Here is a 14,638-nt window from a genome sequence, read left to right on the forward strand (position 1 = left end):
TTGATGTTGTCTTTAATGTGCTTTACCTTGTTAAGATATGAGTCAGCTTGATAAATATAATAATTATGAAAAAATCGACTCCAACCAAGGAGAAGAATCGATTCTAAAGCTTAGGAATTGATCTTTTTTATTATTTTTTTTATTGTCAGCTCAACCCTTACATAAATATATATAGCCTATATATTAGCAAATAGAGTTGATTTAATTCATTAATAACACAGCAGTGTTCATCAAGCTTCAAAAGTTTTCCAGCAACTGCACTGGAACCTAAAACTCAATTTGAATAGGGTGAGGCAATACTTTGTATGTGCTTTGAACCACACTGCCTGTTACCATGGTTTTACCAGGTATGTAAATACATGCAGTCTGTGTACTTCAAATAACACAAAGACTTTTGTGCATTGAAACTGAAATCACAATGTTTGGAGGGACAAAAAAATTAAACAGACGAAAGATCAACAGATCAATCACCTTTATGAACTGAGAATCGATTGCATCACGTTGGTTGTTTCGCGTGGCAGAGGGAAACTGACAGAGTTAGGGCTGTAACTGATAACACTAACCCTCTTCTCTGACTGGAGAATTATAATTGTTTTTAGTGGAGTTCACAGAGACGGATTAATATTTGGCTGAATTCTGTAAGTAGACTGAGATATATCTCACTCTGACGTTTTGCTATACAATGTTATATTTAAGACTGTTTTTAATAATTTAGTTAGCGTGCTGTAACCCTATTTACTTGGTCTTTGTATGTACAGTTCATCAGTGCACATTACACTCAAATATATATATATATATATATTTAGGCCTAAATTTAAGATGTATGTATTTGAATTGCATAAAAAAGTCCATCCATTTGGATTAGGCCTACATAGTTTTTAAATGCACAATAATCAGGTTATATATCATCAATAAATCCAATATCTTACAATCTCATGCATTTGAAATTAATTGAATATTATGCTTGTCCCACAGCCATATTTAATGTTCATACTTTTTAACCGAATACATTTAATTGTTTTCACAAAGCACAGATTTATGTTGATTCTAAGCTATTTGAATACTTGCATTTTAATTTTGAAAATATGATTATTTAAATACAATCAGATAGATGCAAATTGTTGTAATAAACTATGCTATAATATGAAAGTGCTGAAATCTTGTCTGTTTCATTTACTGTATGTATGACTGACAAATATGCATCACATAAAGTGTATTCGTTTGTGTATGTTAAAACTGTGTAATCCAAATAGATGCAAATTTAACATGCAATTCAAATACATACATCTTCAATGTGTTTGAAAGAAAAAAAATGTCAGTAGTCATCCTTTATATTCTATTAATTCCCAATTAAAAAATCCATTTATGGAAGTAAAATTGGTTTCATGTTGATTTTAAGGGTCCAATTTTATAAAAAAGCTTTCATGAAAAACATTCTGCGTGTGAAATATCACATTTTTAAGTAACACATTTTCTTCTCTCACAGGTTAATATCAGGATAGACCTACCAACATATCGATATGGATAAGGTCCGTATGATGGCCCAGATCCTCCAGACCAACCAAGAGTCTTTTATGAACGGCATCTGTGGCGTCATGGCCCTGGCTAGTGCTCAGCTCTACACCTCTTTTGAGTTCAACTGTCCCTGTATCCCTGAATTTAACTACTCCTATGGGATCAGTATGCTGGTTATTCCACCTATATGGTTCTTCCTTTTGGGGTTTGTAATGAACAACAATGTCTCAATGCTGGCGGAGGAGTTGAAAAGGCCGATAGGACAGCGGAGGAAGGACCTTAAGGTCCTGCGCTACATGTGTGTGTCCATGTCCCAGCGATCGCTCATCGCTCCAGCGGTTTGGATCTCAGTGACTCTAATGGATGGTAAAAGCTTTCTGTGTGCCTACAGTATGGACCTGGAACTTTCCGAGTTTGGCAAAAATGCAAGTGGATATGGACTGTCTCAAGAGGAACTTATACGAACACTGGCCAAAATTCCATGCAAGCATATATATGATGGCCAACACATTCTATCCAGAGAAGCCGCGGTCATATACATACGCTGTATTTCACAGGTACTGTATGTTGATCTTCTTATTGCTGATTTTGCCACTGTATGCTTGATATTAATTCAAAGTAGTATAGTAAGCTCCCAATTTTTTTTTTACCCATGTTTCAATGCTGTGTGAACTCAGAAAGGTACTTTAGATAGCATTTAGAGCACAAAAGTTCTAGAAGTCTACAGTCTAAGTGTAAAAAAAAGTCATAATCCTAAAAACAAATCTAAATGAGAGTTCCTACTTATTTTATTTTGGCCAATTGCAATAAAATAAAAATTAAAACCTATATAGACTATAGGTATAGAAAAAAGAATAATAAGCATGACAAAACACACAAACTAAAATAAAATGAAATAAAAATAATGAAAATAAATAATAAAAACTGTAAAAGTATCTCAATGATATGAGATAACACTTCAGGAAATCAAAAGCAGTGATCAGATGTTGTTACTGTGGAAAAGATGGAAAATACCATGGAATATGTAGATCATTTTTTTCTAAGGCACATTTATAAAAGCTACTTAAATTTCCTAATTGAACTAAGGTCTAATCCTGGCTTAATCTAAGCCCTGTCTGTGAAATCAGGCCAAAATATCATTAGTTAAGATGGAAGTACCACTGTTATTAATTCATATTTGTTTGTCTGTGTTCTAAATGTTCCAGGCTTTTGGATGGCTGTTCTTGTTGATCATCACAATCATTGCGTTTTTGATCAGAGCCATTCGGCCCTGCTTCAACCAGGCCGCCTTCCTCAAAACCAAATACTGGTCTCACTACGTAGACACAGAGCGCAAGATGTTTGATGAAACTTGCACAGAACATGGCAAAGGTTTCGCCAAGGTTTGCATCAAGCAGTACTTTGAGGATATTAGCGGTGAGATTCAGAGCTTCCATGATCATTCACGTGGAGATGATAGTGATGATGACGACGATAAACCTGATACCGAAGAAGACAAACTGTTGGGGATTCGTCGCCAGGACACCATGAACAAGCTTCTGTGGGACTGGCACAAGTGCAAACCTGCGCTGAGTCTAAGAAAGTGTGGATATGCTAGCACTGGACAAAATGGAGATTGTAGCATGAATGCTAACAATAAGCAAGATGATAACACTGACCGTAGTGCGGGGCAAAAAGGCTGCAAAAGTGGTTATGTAAATGATGGCCTTGATGTTGGCCAAAGCGATTCGGGCAGGGGATATGATAATGCTAGCTTTAGTGTGGACCAAAATGTTTTTACAAAAAGACATAGCAATAGCACGAGCCAAAATGGATTAATGAATGGTGGCGTTCCTTCTTCATGCAGTGCTCAAAAGAAAGCATGTGCAGTGTATTATAGTAAGGTCTGAGTCTGAGATATATCTTTGTCAGGGACAAGAAATCCTAATATAGGACTAGGAAATCCTAATATATTGCTTTATATGTTGTCTTACAGTCCCCTGGGGTGAAAATCTAGTTTTTAATGTTGTTTATGTGGTGGTTTTAATATGGTTTATGGTCCAACACAATGCATATCACATACACACAAATTAAGGGGTGATCCTGTACAACATTCTCAATGTGGCAAACAGTCTGGCACACACACACACACACACACACACACACACAAAGCATTCAATGAGCCTATAACAGAGCTGTTTTTTTTTCCAAATAAAAAGTCACTCACACATACAAAAACAAAGAATTGAATGAGCCAATTACCCTTTTTTTTTATGTTCCACTCAACCACCTGTGCACACACAAACACACACATGCGCACAAGTGCACATTATAACTATGATTGTTTGTTCTTAACTGTTTATTCTTACCTAACACTTACTTTTTTGAGTTATTGTTATGTTTATTCTTACCTGTTTGGTACTTTTCCTTATAGCATGGTCATATTTGTCTGAACATATTTTGGCACATTTGTATAGTCTCACCTAACACAGATATATATATATATATATATATATATATATATATATATATATATATATATATATATATGTATATATATATATATATATATATATATATATATATATATATATATATGTATATATATATATATGATAAAGTCAAAAACTTGGTTAAATTCGTTATAACAGTGGCTTATAGAGTTCAGCCTATATGCAGCCATTTAGTACTACAGCCATCTAGTGACTATTGATATTATTGTTTTTTGTTAATTTTATACCAACATAAGAGACCAGATGACACCAAAGTCACCACATTTTTTAGGTTTTGGCTATCTGAAATTATTGAAATTATTTTAGTTAAAGAAATATTAAATATAACATAAACATCAAAATCATTCAAAAATACCCCAAAAATAAATAAATAAAAATACCATAAATTGATAGTTTTTATTTTAACGAAGATAGTGATATAACATTTATTTAAAAAAAATGTTTTGGATCACACCTGAGACCTCTGTGCCCAAATTTGTCCACGAACGCGGAATTAAGGGCTGCAATGTGAATACAGCTAAGTCAACACCATTGCTGAGTGTTTTCTCCTTAAAGCAACACTAAGGAACTTTTCCTCTTCGGTCGCCCTACAGGTTGGAAGCGGAATTGTCCATTACCGCTGACGTAAATAATTTCGCCGCCCGCAGCCTACTGTCACATGCACACTCGCTGTTTATCTAGCACTGGCTTTGGAATGAACGATGTCCACTGTCAAGGTAGAGTATGTTGCATGATTTCATGACAGTATGATGTAATGCGACATCAGAAACGAAGGAAAACTAAATATTGACTATTGTAACGCTTGACGTAAAGCAAGTCAAATTTGTAGTTTTCTTATGTCTCATTCGAACTACAGAAACGCGACCCGGTTTGGCAAACTTGCATGGTGTGGTTATAGCAGATATAGGGCTGCAAAGCGAATCCAGAAGTGCCTTTCACCCTGTTACGACTTGATGAACCACTGATACGATTTTGGAAACATTATTTTAAGGTAAAAAATGTTCTTTAGTGTTGTTTTAAAACTGCAGTGAATCAAAGACAGTCTCAAACTAGGTTTGAAATCTCTGGTGTTTCTGACGTCACAAACTAACCAATCATGTCAACGTGTGATCATCAACGAGTGCATCTCTGAGCAGGTGTGAGTGAGTGGAGGCGGGGCTAATTTGCATATTCATAGAACTGCGTATTCTAAATGAGGCAAAGTGTAGAGTTACTATTAATCTATTTTAAAGCAACACTACACCGTTTTTTTAAATAGGGCTTATTCACCTTCTTTCCTACATTTAGATAGGTGAGCAAATGCATTTTTGTCTCAGTGCATGCATTGTTTTAGTTTGACAGGGTCGGTGCTAGCTTAGCTTAGCTTAATGAATGGAATCCTTTGTTGCCAGCTAGCATGTCCTGAGTAAAAGTGATCCAAAAAAAAAAACCCCCACCTAATTACTTCTTGTGGCCTACGTATTCACAACGAGTACAAAAAGCGATGCAGATTAACACTAGGCGATTTCCTAGGCAGATACTGACTTGGGACTATATTAGAGGGAAGCACAGGTGAAGCACTGCTACTTGGGCTCAGAGATATCACGCAACACCTGAAATTCCACGACTTCCATCAACATATCGGCGTGAACAGTAGCTGGCTATTTTTCCTACAGTACATGAATGGCGATGAACATGGCTGATTTTGTGAGAGACGAAGAGGGTGACTTCTCAGACAGTCAAGAGCCAGAACCATAACGTTACCTCTATGAACCAGAGTTTTCAGAAGAGGAGCTGCGTGCTTTGGAAATAGAACGACAGGAGGAGGAGGTTGCGATCGCTCAACAGCCTGAGGACGTGAGGATGAGAGTCAACACGAACTGGTGGTGTGAATGTGGGGGAATATGCCAATCTATCCCGACTGAAATAGTGTCTGTGCTGTGGCGAGTGGGACAAGTTACTGCCATCGATGACCAGGCTCAACGCGTCAGATCAAGATGAGCGTGCCCGCAGTTGTGTCACAGCTACCGAGGATTTCACGGCGTTGATCCATCCTGTAGTAACGTTACTCGATTTTTTTTTCCGGTGTAATAAAGTGAACTAGAAAAAACGCCCCACGCCGAATGGACCAAATGGACAGCTGTCCACAGAGTAAGTGATTATTTTAAACAAGACGCATGTATAGATTGACCCATATTATACCTGTATTCACATTCACATATTACACATATTCACATTTCAGGTGTTGCGTGATATCTCTGCGCCCAAGTAGCAGTGCTTTTTTTTTTAATCACTTTTACTCAGGACATGCTAGCTGGCAACAAAGGATTCCATTCATTAAGCTAAGCTAAGCTAGCGCCGACCCTGTCAAACTAAAACAATGCATGCACTGAGACAAAAATGCATTTGCCCACCTATCTAAATGTAGGAAAGAAGGTGAATAAGCCCTATTTAAAGAAACGGTGGAGTGTTCCTTTAAGGCATAAATACGTTTTTTTTTTCAAGGAAAAAACATTTAAATATGTCATTTTGGTGATCAAAGGTGAGTTTTTAGGGATAAAATGATTGACAACAGGGGGACTTTTAATATGCATATTTTAAATACTTGAGCTTTTATTTTATATTTTTTTGTTTAAATTCTAAAGTTTTAATAAAGTTTTAATAGTTAATTTTATGCTTTTGTCATTTTTTATTATTTTTTTCTAAATATTTCTATTTAGTTTTATTTGTATTTCAGTTTTGACATCCATTTATTTGCCAAGGAATCATTTTTAATGGTCATTTCCGGATTTTTTTTCAAGTGTAGCCTACGTTTTTCATTTGATATTTATATTTTACCTTAGTTCAATTACCGAAAACTATTTTAATAGTTACAGTTAACAATAACAACACTGGAAGAAACGCCTGTAAGACAGTTGATGGAATGTAACCGTGATTTGATAAGGCTAGAATACACAACACAACTTTTGCCCAGATTTTTTTTGCCCAGATTCACAGTCATGACAAGTTAGTTGCCGAAAGTCAGAGCCAGTCTACAGATTTGAGTTGACAGATTTCACACAAAAAAATCGTGTGGTGTATGAAGGTCAAAAACTTCGAAGTCTGATTCCATCCATTCGGAGGATACCAACTATTTTCAAAGTCGGCAAGTGCATGATGCAATCAGTTCAGATTTTAAAAGTGGTGTAGTATACCCTTTAGATAACCAGCAAATCATAGTTAGCATGAAACTGAACTGTGCACCACACAGATAAGTCATCAAGATTGCTGAGTGCGACAAACAGAGACACCGAGAGAGCACATGGTTGTTAGGCAAGCAGCAGCTGTTGTCTCCAGAGCAGAGTATAGTTGGGGGTTGGTCGCCTGAGTCTGTTGTTTCTTTTTCCACCCTTTCTCTGATTAAAAAGCTACAGTTATATTCTGTGCCTGAACATAACAAGCTTTCATCATGCCAGTGCTTTAGTAGGTCAGACAGCAACATGATCTGCATCTGAGCGCATATCATTGCGCTCATTCATGCAGTCTGCTGCCCCATTTTTTTTCCACTTTCACTTGTTTTGTCTGTCACCTTCGGCTTGTTTTCGGCAGCGCAGCGCGTGCATGTGGCCTTACTTCCTCTCTACAATGTTGCAGCCCTCTCTTTTAGAAGAAGAGGAGGCCATCCTGTGACTGCAGTCGCGCAGAGAGAGCGTGAGGGATTGGAGGAGGGGAATCGCTCAGGAAGGGAGGGACGGATTGGAGGACAGAGTTGCGAGGCAAACCAGGATCACATGAGCACAGATCTGTTTACAAACTGAATGTGTGCGGCCAGGAAAGACGCAGGAGCCGTCCTGGAGAATATTACTGGTCAGCCTCACTAGCACACATCTCTAACCCCCCAGATGCTTGCGTTTTGGCTGGGATGTGTGTTAAATGAGCCGAGGGACGATTCGTTTTTTCGGTCTACTTTTTTGATGGAAGGATTGAGAGAGCAGATGGTTTTAGGTGGAGAGAAAAAATACTCCCCCACACACATAAACGCTTGAAAACACTGCTCTCTTCCTTCTCTTAAAGGGCCTGCTCTTCGATAAAAAAGGAATATATAACGTTACCTCAACAAAAACAAGGCAGACCGAGAGGCGACGTCAAGGAGGAACTGCTGGAATAATCGACAAGAGACCCAAAGGCATGCCAAAGTCTTTTGCAAGAGGGTTTGAGGGAAAACAAAGGCTGTAGATGGAGTCTTGTATCAGAACGTATGTTGCTCACACTTCTGCACGTATGGATGTTTAGTGCTCGCTAAACCGCGGGATTTATCAAGGAATTTGTCAACTTTTGTGTGCGACAACACAAAGAAGATCACATCCGAAGTGGACTCGTTCTCAAAAGACAAGAAGGACATCAAGGGCACGATATGCTCCCTTAGTCTCCGCAACAAAGCACCTAGTGCATATTCACATCAGCAGAGGCGAAGAGTGATTGAAATCTTTTGTCCTTCGATGCTGGCATCGTAAAAGTGAGATGAATGAGGGAATAATTTGACTATAATCAAAGGCAGCACACGCTATCATTTTAAGAGCTGGTTGCAAATTGTCGGGAACAAGTCGAGCTGGAATCTGGTTTTCGGTTGCGTCCTCCAGCCCCCGCATTGCCTGTTCCAGACGAGCAGTGAGTTTGCAGCAGCTCTGCTCGGAGTCAGATTACATGCAACCATTCCAATGGTGTAACGGTGAGTGGCCTTTGCGAAAAGTCCAAGCCGAACTCGAGTTTGTTTTCTAACGCCAGCATTAGTCACTGAAGCGTTGTTGCCGATGAGGATGTTGAAACCAGTCAAAGGGAACCGTTCAGAAAGGTCAAGGGTAGCATGTCAAAGATTGTGGAAGTATTCATGCTATGCGTACGTAGACAGCTTTTAACAACCCGCATGCTGTCAAGCCGTTTGCTCTTCCGAAAACTGATATGTCTAGAGATTTATTTTTAGATGAAAACATGGGTCGACCTGTAACAAGTCTAATGTTGCAATGACAGTAATGCCAAGTGAGTAAACACGAAATGCATTATGATTATCGGAAATTGCTCATATTCTGATTACGTAGGCCATGTAAACGCGTCAACTCGACTGCCAAAACCAGATAAAGCAAATAATACAGCTGCCATATTTATGTATTAATAATATTGTTGGATCTCATATATATATATATATATATATATATATATATATATATATATATATATATATATATGACCCCAAATAACTTATGTTCAAAAGTTTGCGGTCAGTACCATTTTTTTTTTTTTTTTGAAGGAAGGAAGTAAGGCTCACCAAGGTTGCATTTATTTGTTCAAAAATACAGTAAAACAGTAATAATGGGAAGTATTATTACATTTAAACTGTTTTCTATTTGAATATATTTTAAAATGTCATTTATTCCTATGATCAAAGCTGAATTTTCAGCATCATTACTCCTGTCTTCAGTGTCACATGATCCTACAGAAATCATTCAAATTCTAATGATTTGCCGGTCAAGAAACTATCATTTCAACATTGATAATAAAAATAAATAAATTACTATCAATGTTGAAATCATAGTTGTGCCTATATATGGAATATATGTGTACAGGAAGCTGCTGAGCATGCAAACCTCTTTTTCTGAATAAAGCTTTAACAAGATTATGGACCATAATCAGAATATTTTGTGCATCTACAAAAATGTATCATTCTTTGAGTTCCATATATACAATAAAACATATCATAATCATTCAGTCATAATCATTCATACGAATGATAATAAAAATAAGAATTCAACAAAAATGCATTCAGTTGTATTACTGTAGAGAAATGAAATATTTTGCCGTTGTATATGACAAAGCATAATAATGATAATACTTGAGGTCTGTTGCCATGTGGCACACACTATATCTCATTGTACCTTCCCCATCAGAATGACACAAGCTTACAATAATCTCTGTGGAAGCCCCTCCACATAAGCACCTTAGATGAGTCGTTCCACAGACTCAGACTAAGGGGGATTCTTGCAGACTCTGCGTTAATCTTTAACTCTTAAAGTACATTGACTGACTGGGGAATATGAATGGAGAAGAACTGGTTAGAAAACAGTGAATGTTACACTCTTATAACCCACATATGGCTTCACGAAAGGCCAGATGGTGGTTTGTTGGAGTCAAACCCACAGTTGTTCATATTTGTTTTTTGTGCATGCATAGCTAATTTCCAAAAATTCCCTTGAAAGTGGGCGTACTGAAGAACTGTGTTCTTCCTGCTCGCGTGTGATGTGAACTGCTGATTTGAGTGTGTGTTTGTGTGTAGGCTGCCTCTGTGGTTTAGGGCTGCAGCATTCAAACTGTGATATGTCAGAGGAAGACATCTACCGTCTGCCGCTCAACGTGTACGTCATCGTACTGGGCATTGGCATGTTCATCTTCATGCTCAGTGTAATCTTCTGCTGCTATCTGTTCAGGCAAGAGCCCAAACACAGTCACCACACCCGCACAACTGCTGTACCACAAATCTGACGTGTCCTTTGTTGAGTTCCGCTCCTGTAAAGACATGTAGAAAGACACAGAAAGACATGTCTGGAACTTTCTTATAGTTTGCATGCATAGATACATATATATATATATATATATATTCTGGCAAGAACGTTCTGAAAAAGTTCTCACACAGGTCTTTGTTAGCACAAAACTTTATCTATACCTCAGTCATGGAAAGTTGTTTTTCTGAAACGTTTTAGTTGGACGTTATGGGAACATTATGGGAAAGTTACTTTTGAACACACATATTTAATTAATAAATACATAAATAATACATTTTAATTTAATTATTAGTTTAAATTACATTTTGGATTCAAGACTTTGCCAGAATTTAAGATGACAGTATAACTTAGTATATTATGTAGAAGTATGCATATGCGTTTGAGAGTTTGACAGAGGAAATGCTACAGCAAAATGACTCACACAATCACAACATCTCTCTTTTGCACCACCCACAGCAGTTTTTGCAGCTGAACTCAGGAAGTGTAGAAGTGTTGTTTCATTTTTTTCTCTCTTTTTGTTTACAGGTTGAAACAGCAGGGCACAAGGGAGCAGTACAGCTACAATGAGGTGGGCCTAAAACAATACAGTTAGATATAAATATAGTCTTGATGAAATCCAATCTAACAGATGACCTTCATGATATACAGTACTGTGCAAAAGTCTTAGGCATGTTAATACATGTTAATACGAAGGTTTCTTCAAGCATCTCGGAGACGTTCCCGCAGTTCTTCTGGATTTAGTCTGTCTCAGTTTTTTCTGTTTCTGTTTCTGTTTCCACTCGATGGTGAGATCAGATCATACCGGCTGTTGTCAGACTCCTTGTGCATGCACAAATCTCACTGGATTATTACAATTAATGGCAAAAAGAATATTTGGAAATGTAAACTGATATTTCCTACTGACACACTACAGCAAAAGATATAAATAACTGACTTAAAACCATTTATTAAAAAAACCATTAAAACCATTTATTATTATAACCAGATATTAACATGCCTAAGACTTTTGCACAGTACTGTACTTTACTTATATAAATAGTTAGCATTCAAACATGACACAACGCAAGACACATATGTGCTTTTTTCCATGAATATGTTACAAAAGCACCTGAAAAGTCATTTTTGTCTTTAAAAAAAAAAAAAAAAAAGGTGAAAGAAGGTGCTTACCTTTATATAATTTTGGTCAAGGTCCTCTGAATTTATTTCAGATAATAATTTATCTAAAATATGTAATGGGTCTCACAATAAAAACATGTGACTTGCTTAAAAAGAAGGAACAAGACTCCAAAGTGTACTGTATTCATAGAAAGTGCTATGTAACATGTAAAGAGAAACACTAAACTGCAATTGAAAACACAGTAATCGATACATAAAGCACACAGACACTTCTCAATTCTCAGTTACTTACATTAGTCTGTTACAGTGGCTTTTTCCTGGTAGAGATGAAATATGTAACTTTTTGCTTTTTAAAATACTTTATTCTATCCCTATGTAGAGATAACTGCCATGTATGTTAATTTTCTCGAAAACGTCTTTTCGATCGTCGTTACGGAAATTCGCCACAGCGATCTGTCAGATTTGTGTAATCCGACGCAACGATGCTGACTCGACCAATGGCGAGAGCTATGGGCGTGGCTGTGTTCGTTCGACCAATGACTGACGAGGGGCGTGTTCGCACTTCAGCTTCGAGTGATTTAACCATAGGCTAGACTGTAAAAAAAAAAGAAAAAGGATTTAACATTAAACAACACAGTGTCATTTTTTTTCTTTATTTTCTCTTAAAGGTGGTGTTGAAAGGCGCAGGAAAGAAGCTGAGCCTGCTGGGAGTAAGTTTCATAAGCTCTCTGTAAAAGAACATTTGCATTTTAAAACCATGCGTGACTGTTTAAACTTGAAACTCTGCTCTAAAATTTGTATGACGGCAGAAAGATCAAACCATTATTTTTAAAGGGAAACGTCACAGACAGAATAAGTAAATGCAGGGACAATCATAAATTCTGCTTATTAACTACTTTTTAATCATTAGGAGTAGCCTAAAATGTAATGGATTTGAATTACATAATTATACACAATTAACAGGGTTAAATATATTTTAAGGTGTTCGTACTGAGTAATAATAATCATTAACTGCATGTACTTAGGGTTAGGATTTGGTGTGGTTTAGGGTTAGTTACGTAATTATGGACAATTTATAGTTATTACTATAGTAACTATATCATGTAAAGTGTATATGTAGTATTCACAAAGTATGAGACTAAATTCAGTATCCTGCTGATTAAATCAGTAGTACGTTACTGTTTCTTGAGAACAGCTATTTATGAACAAGTGTCAGAATCAAAGATAGTTTTGCATTACAAATTAATTCTTCTTAAATAAGGTTATGATGTGTTCACTTGTTACATAAAAACCTCAAGGGGAATTTCTTGATTACGCAAATAGACCTCTGTGGGATTTTCTGGTCCTCTCAACCACCTGGTGAACTGCATTATGGGAGCACTGCCGTTATTTTCAGTAGAATAGAACTCCAGCCCCATTGCAAAATCACATGCAGTAGGAAAAAGTGAGACTGGAACCAAAACAAAGGGAAAATGTTGGAAAGGCTACAGCCAGCATTCATGCAGCATGTCGCTAAAGTGTTTGAATTATGCCTTTATTAATACAAGAATGGGACACTAAAATAGTTTTGTGTTTTGTCACAGCAGCCCTGTGCCGTGTGTCTAGAGGAATTCAAGACCAGAGACGAGCTGGGCGTGTGCCCGTGCTCACACACCTTCCATAAGAAGTGAGTCCCACTGTAACAAGTGTTTACTTAACAGGAGATGACGCATTTATTTGTGCCAAGAACTGCTTTGAATATGCAGAGCCAGCAGAATTCCACAGAAAACTCCTCAGTCACTGTTTTACACATCACCTGCCTTTGCACGTCTATTTTTTAAAGTTTTGTAATAAACACAAGTCTTTTTTTTTTAATGGGAAAATGGACAAAATATTGACACCTGATATATAACCAGAAACCAATATAACTGTTTGTACTATATTTGTTGATTAAATAAAAGCATAAAAGGCTAATTTGAAAAACATTTAACATTTTTAACATGTAATAAAAGTCTATTTTAGGCTGTCAAGTCCATTAAGACTATATATATATATAAAATGAAATTTAAATGTTTGAAGAATAAACACTTGCATCAGTCCTGAAGACACTGAAGTATCACTCTTACTATAGCTCAATTTTGACACCTAAACAAACTACAAGCAACAGCTTAGCATTGTGGTGGCGATTTTCAAGCAAAATTCAGAAACCTAGATTGGCAGTTGCAAGCGTACTTTTAAAGAAATCTTTCATTGTAACTTGCAGGTGCCTGCTGAAATGGTTAGAGATCCGCAGCGTCTGCCCGATGTGCAATAAACCCATCATGCGTATCCAGAACGCCGACGCCCCACGAGGAGCCGAGGTGCTGCAAGACCCAGAGGAGGTGTGACCCCAGAAACTGTGCGGCCCACGGCCAGATTAACACCCTCCGGTTCTGCGGTCGTTGGAACAAATCACGTGACCCTGCTAAGGCTCTACAAAGCCATCTATATGCACCGCCACAGCGGACCTAGAGAACGTGAGAAACCCGGACGACAACGTTCAGCCTCCACTAGTGACTCAGTAGCCAAACATAAGAATAATCTCCTATATATCGTGCCACAATATTCTTTAAATTAGTAATGTGCCGAGGGTCTAAAGCGAGAGACACACCGTGCATGCTGGGTAACAGGCATCAAAATGAGAGGTGAATATCTCAGTTTGCCTCAGGGGATCTAACTAGGCAACAAAAGAAATCAATTCAACTTTGGCAATTAAACTTTTACTGCCGATGAACGGGCGTATATGTATGTGACAGTAGGGTGTAGGTGTAGTGCACTGTCTGTTTGACTGGTACTACAGGTCTTCATAAAGATCCTGCGTAGTCCTTACAGAAATATTCAATATATAATCAGTAACCAGCAGTTCTTCTCTCCATTTATCGTGTTCACTGCTTGAATCGTTCCTTTTTCTTGTCATTTTGTATTGTTTGTTTTTGAATAAAATGTTTTTGTGGTTAATCTTCCTTTAAAAGATAAAGATTTCTG

General features: G+C 37.3%; 2 protein-coding genes across 2 annotated transcripts; both read left to right on the top strand.

Annotated features, from left to right (window-relative positions):
- Window positions 1-1,500: 1,500 nt before the first annotated feature.
- Window positions 1,501-3,727, top strand: calhm1b (calcium homeostasis modulator 1b). The gene is made up of 2 exons (XM_084106690.1): window positions 1,501-2,072; window positions 2,721-3,727. Exons 1-2 carry the CDS (start codon window positions 1,521-1,523, stop codon window positions 3,402-3,404), a joined length of 1,236 nt encoding a protein of 411 aa, XP_083962816.1. The 5' UTR covers window positions 1,501-1,520; the 3' UTR covers window positions 3,405-3,727.
- Window positions 3,728-7,630: 3,903 nt separating this feature from the next.
- LOC311077361 (RING finger protein 122) lies at window positions 7,631-14,611 on the top strand. Its single transcript, XM_084105761.1, has 6 exons — window positions 7,631-8,694; window positions 10,294-10,444; window positions 11,045-11,087; window positions 12,304-12,345; window positions 13,219-13,301; window positions 13,878-14,611. The coding sequence occupies exons 1-6, from the start codon at window positions 8,670-8,672 to the stop codon at window positions 13,999-14,001; spliced, it is 468 nt and encodes a 155-aa protein (XP_083961887.1). The 5' UTR covers window positions 7,631-8,669; the 3' UTR covers window positions 14,002-14,611.
- Window positions 14,612-14,638: the final 27 nt, after the last annotated feature.

The sequence above is a fragment of the Abramis brama genome, assembly GCF_963993115.1.
Source record: "Abramis brama genome assembly, chromosome: 2".
In the NCBI taxonomy this organism is placed as follows: Eukaryota; Metazoa; Chordata; class Actinopteri; order Cypriniformes; family Leuciscidae; genus Abramis; species Abramis brama.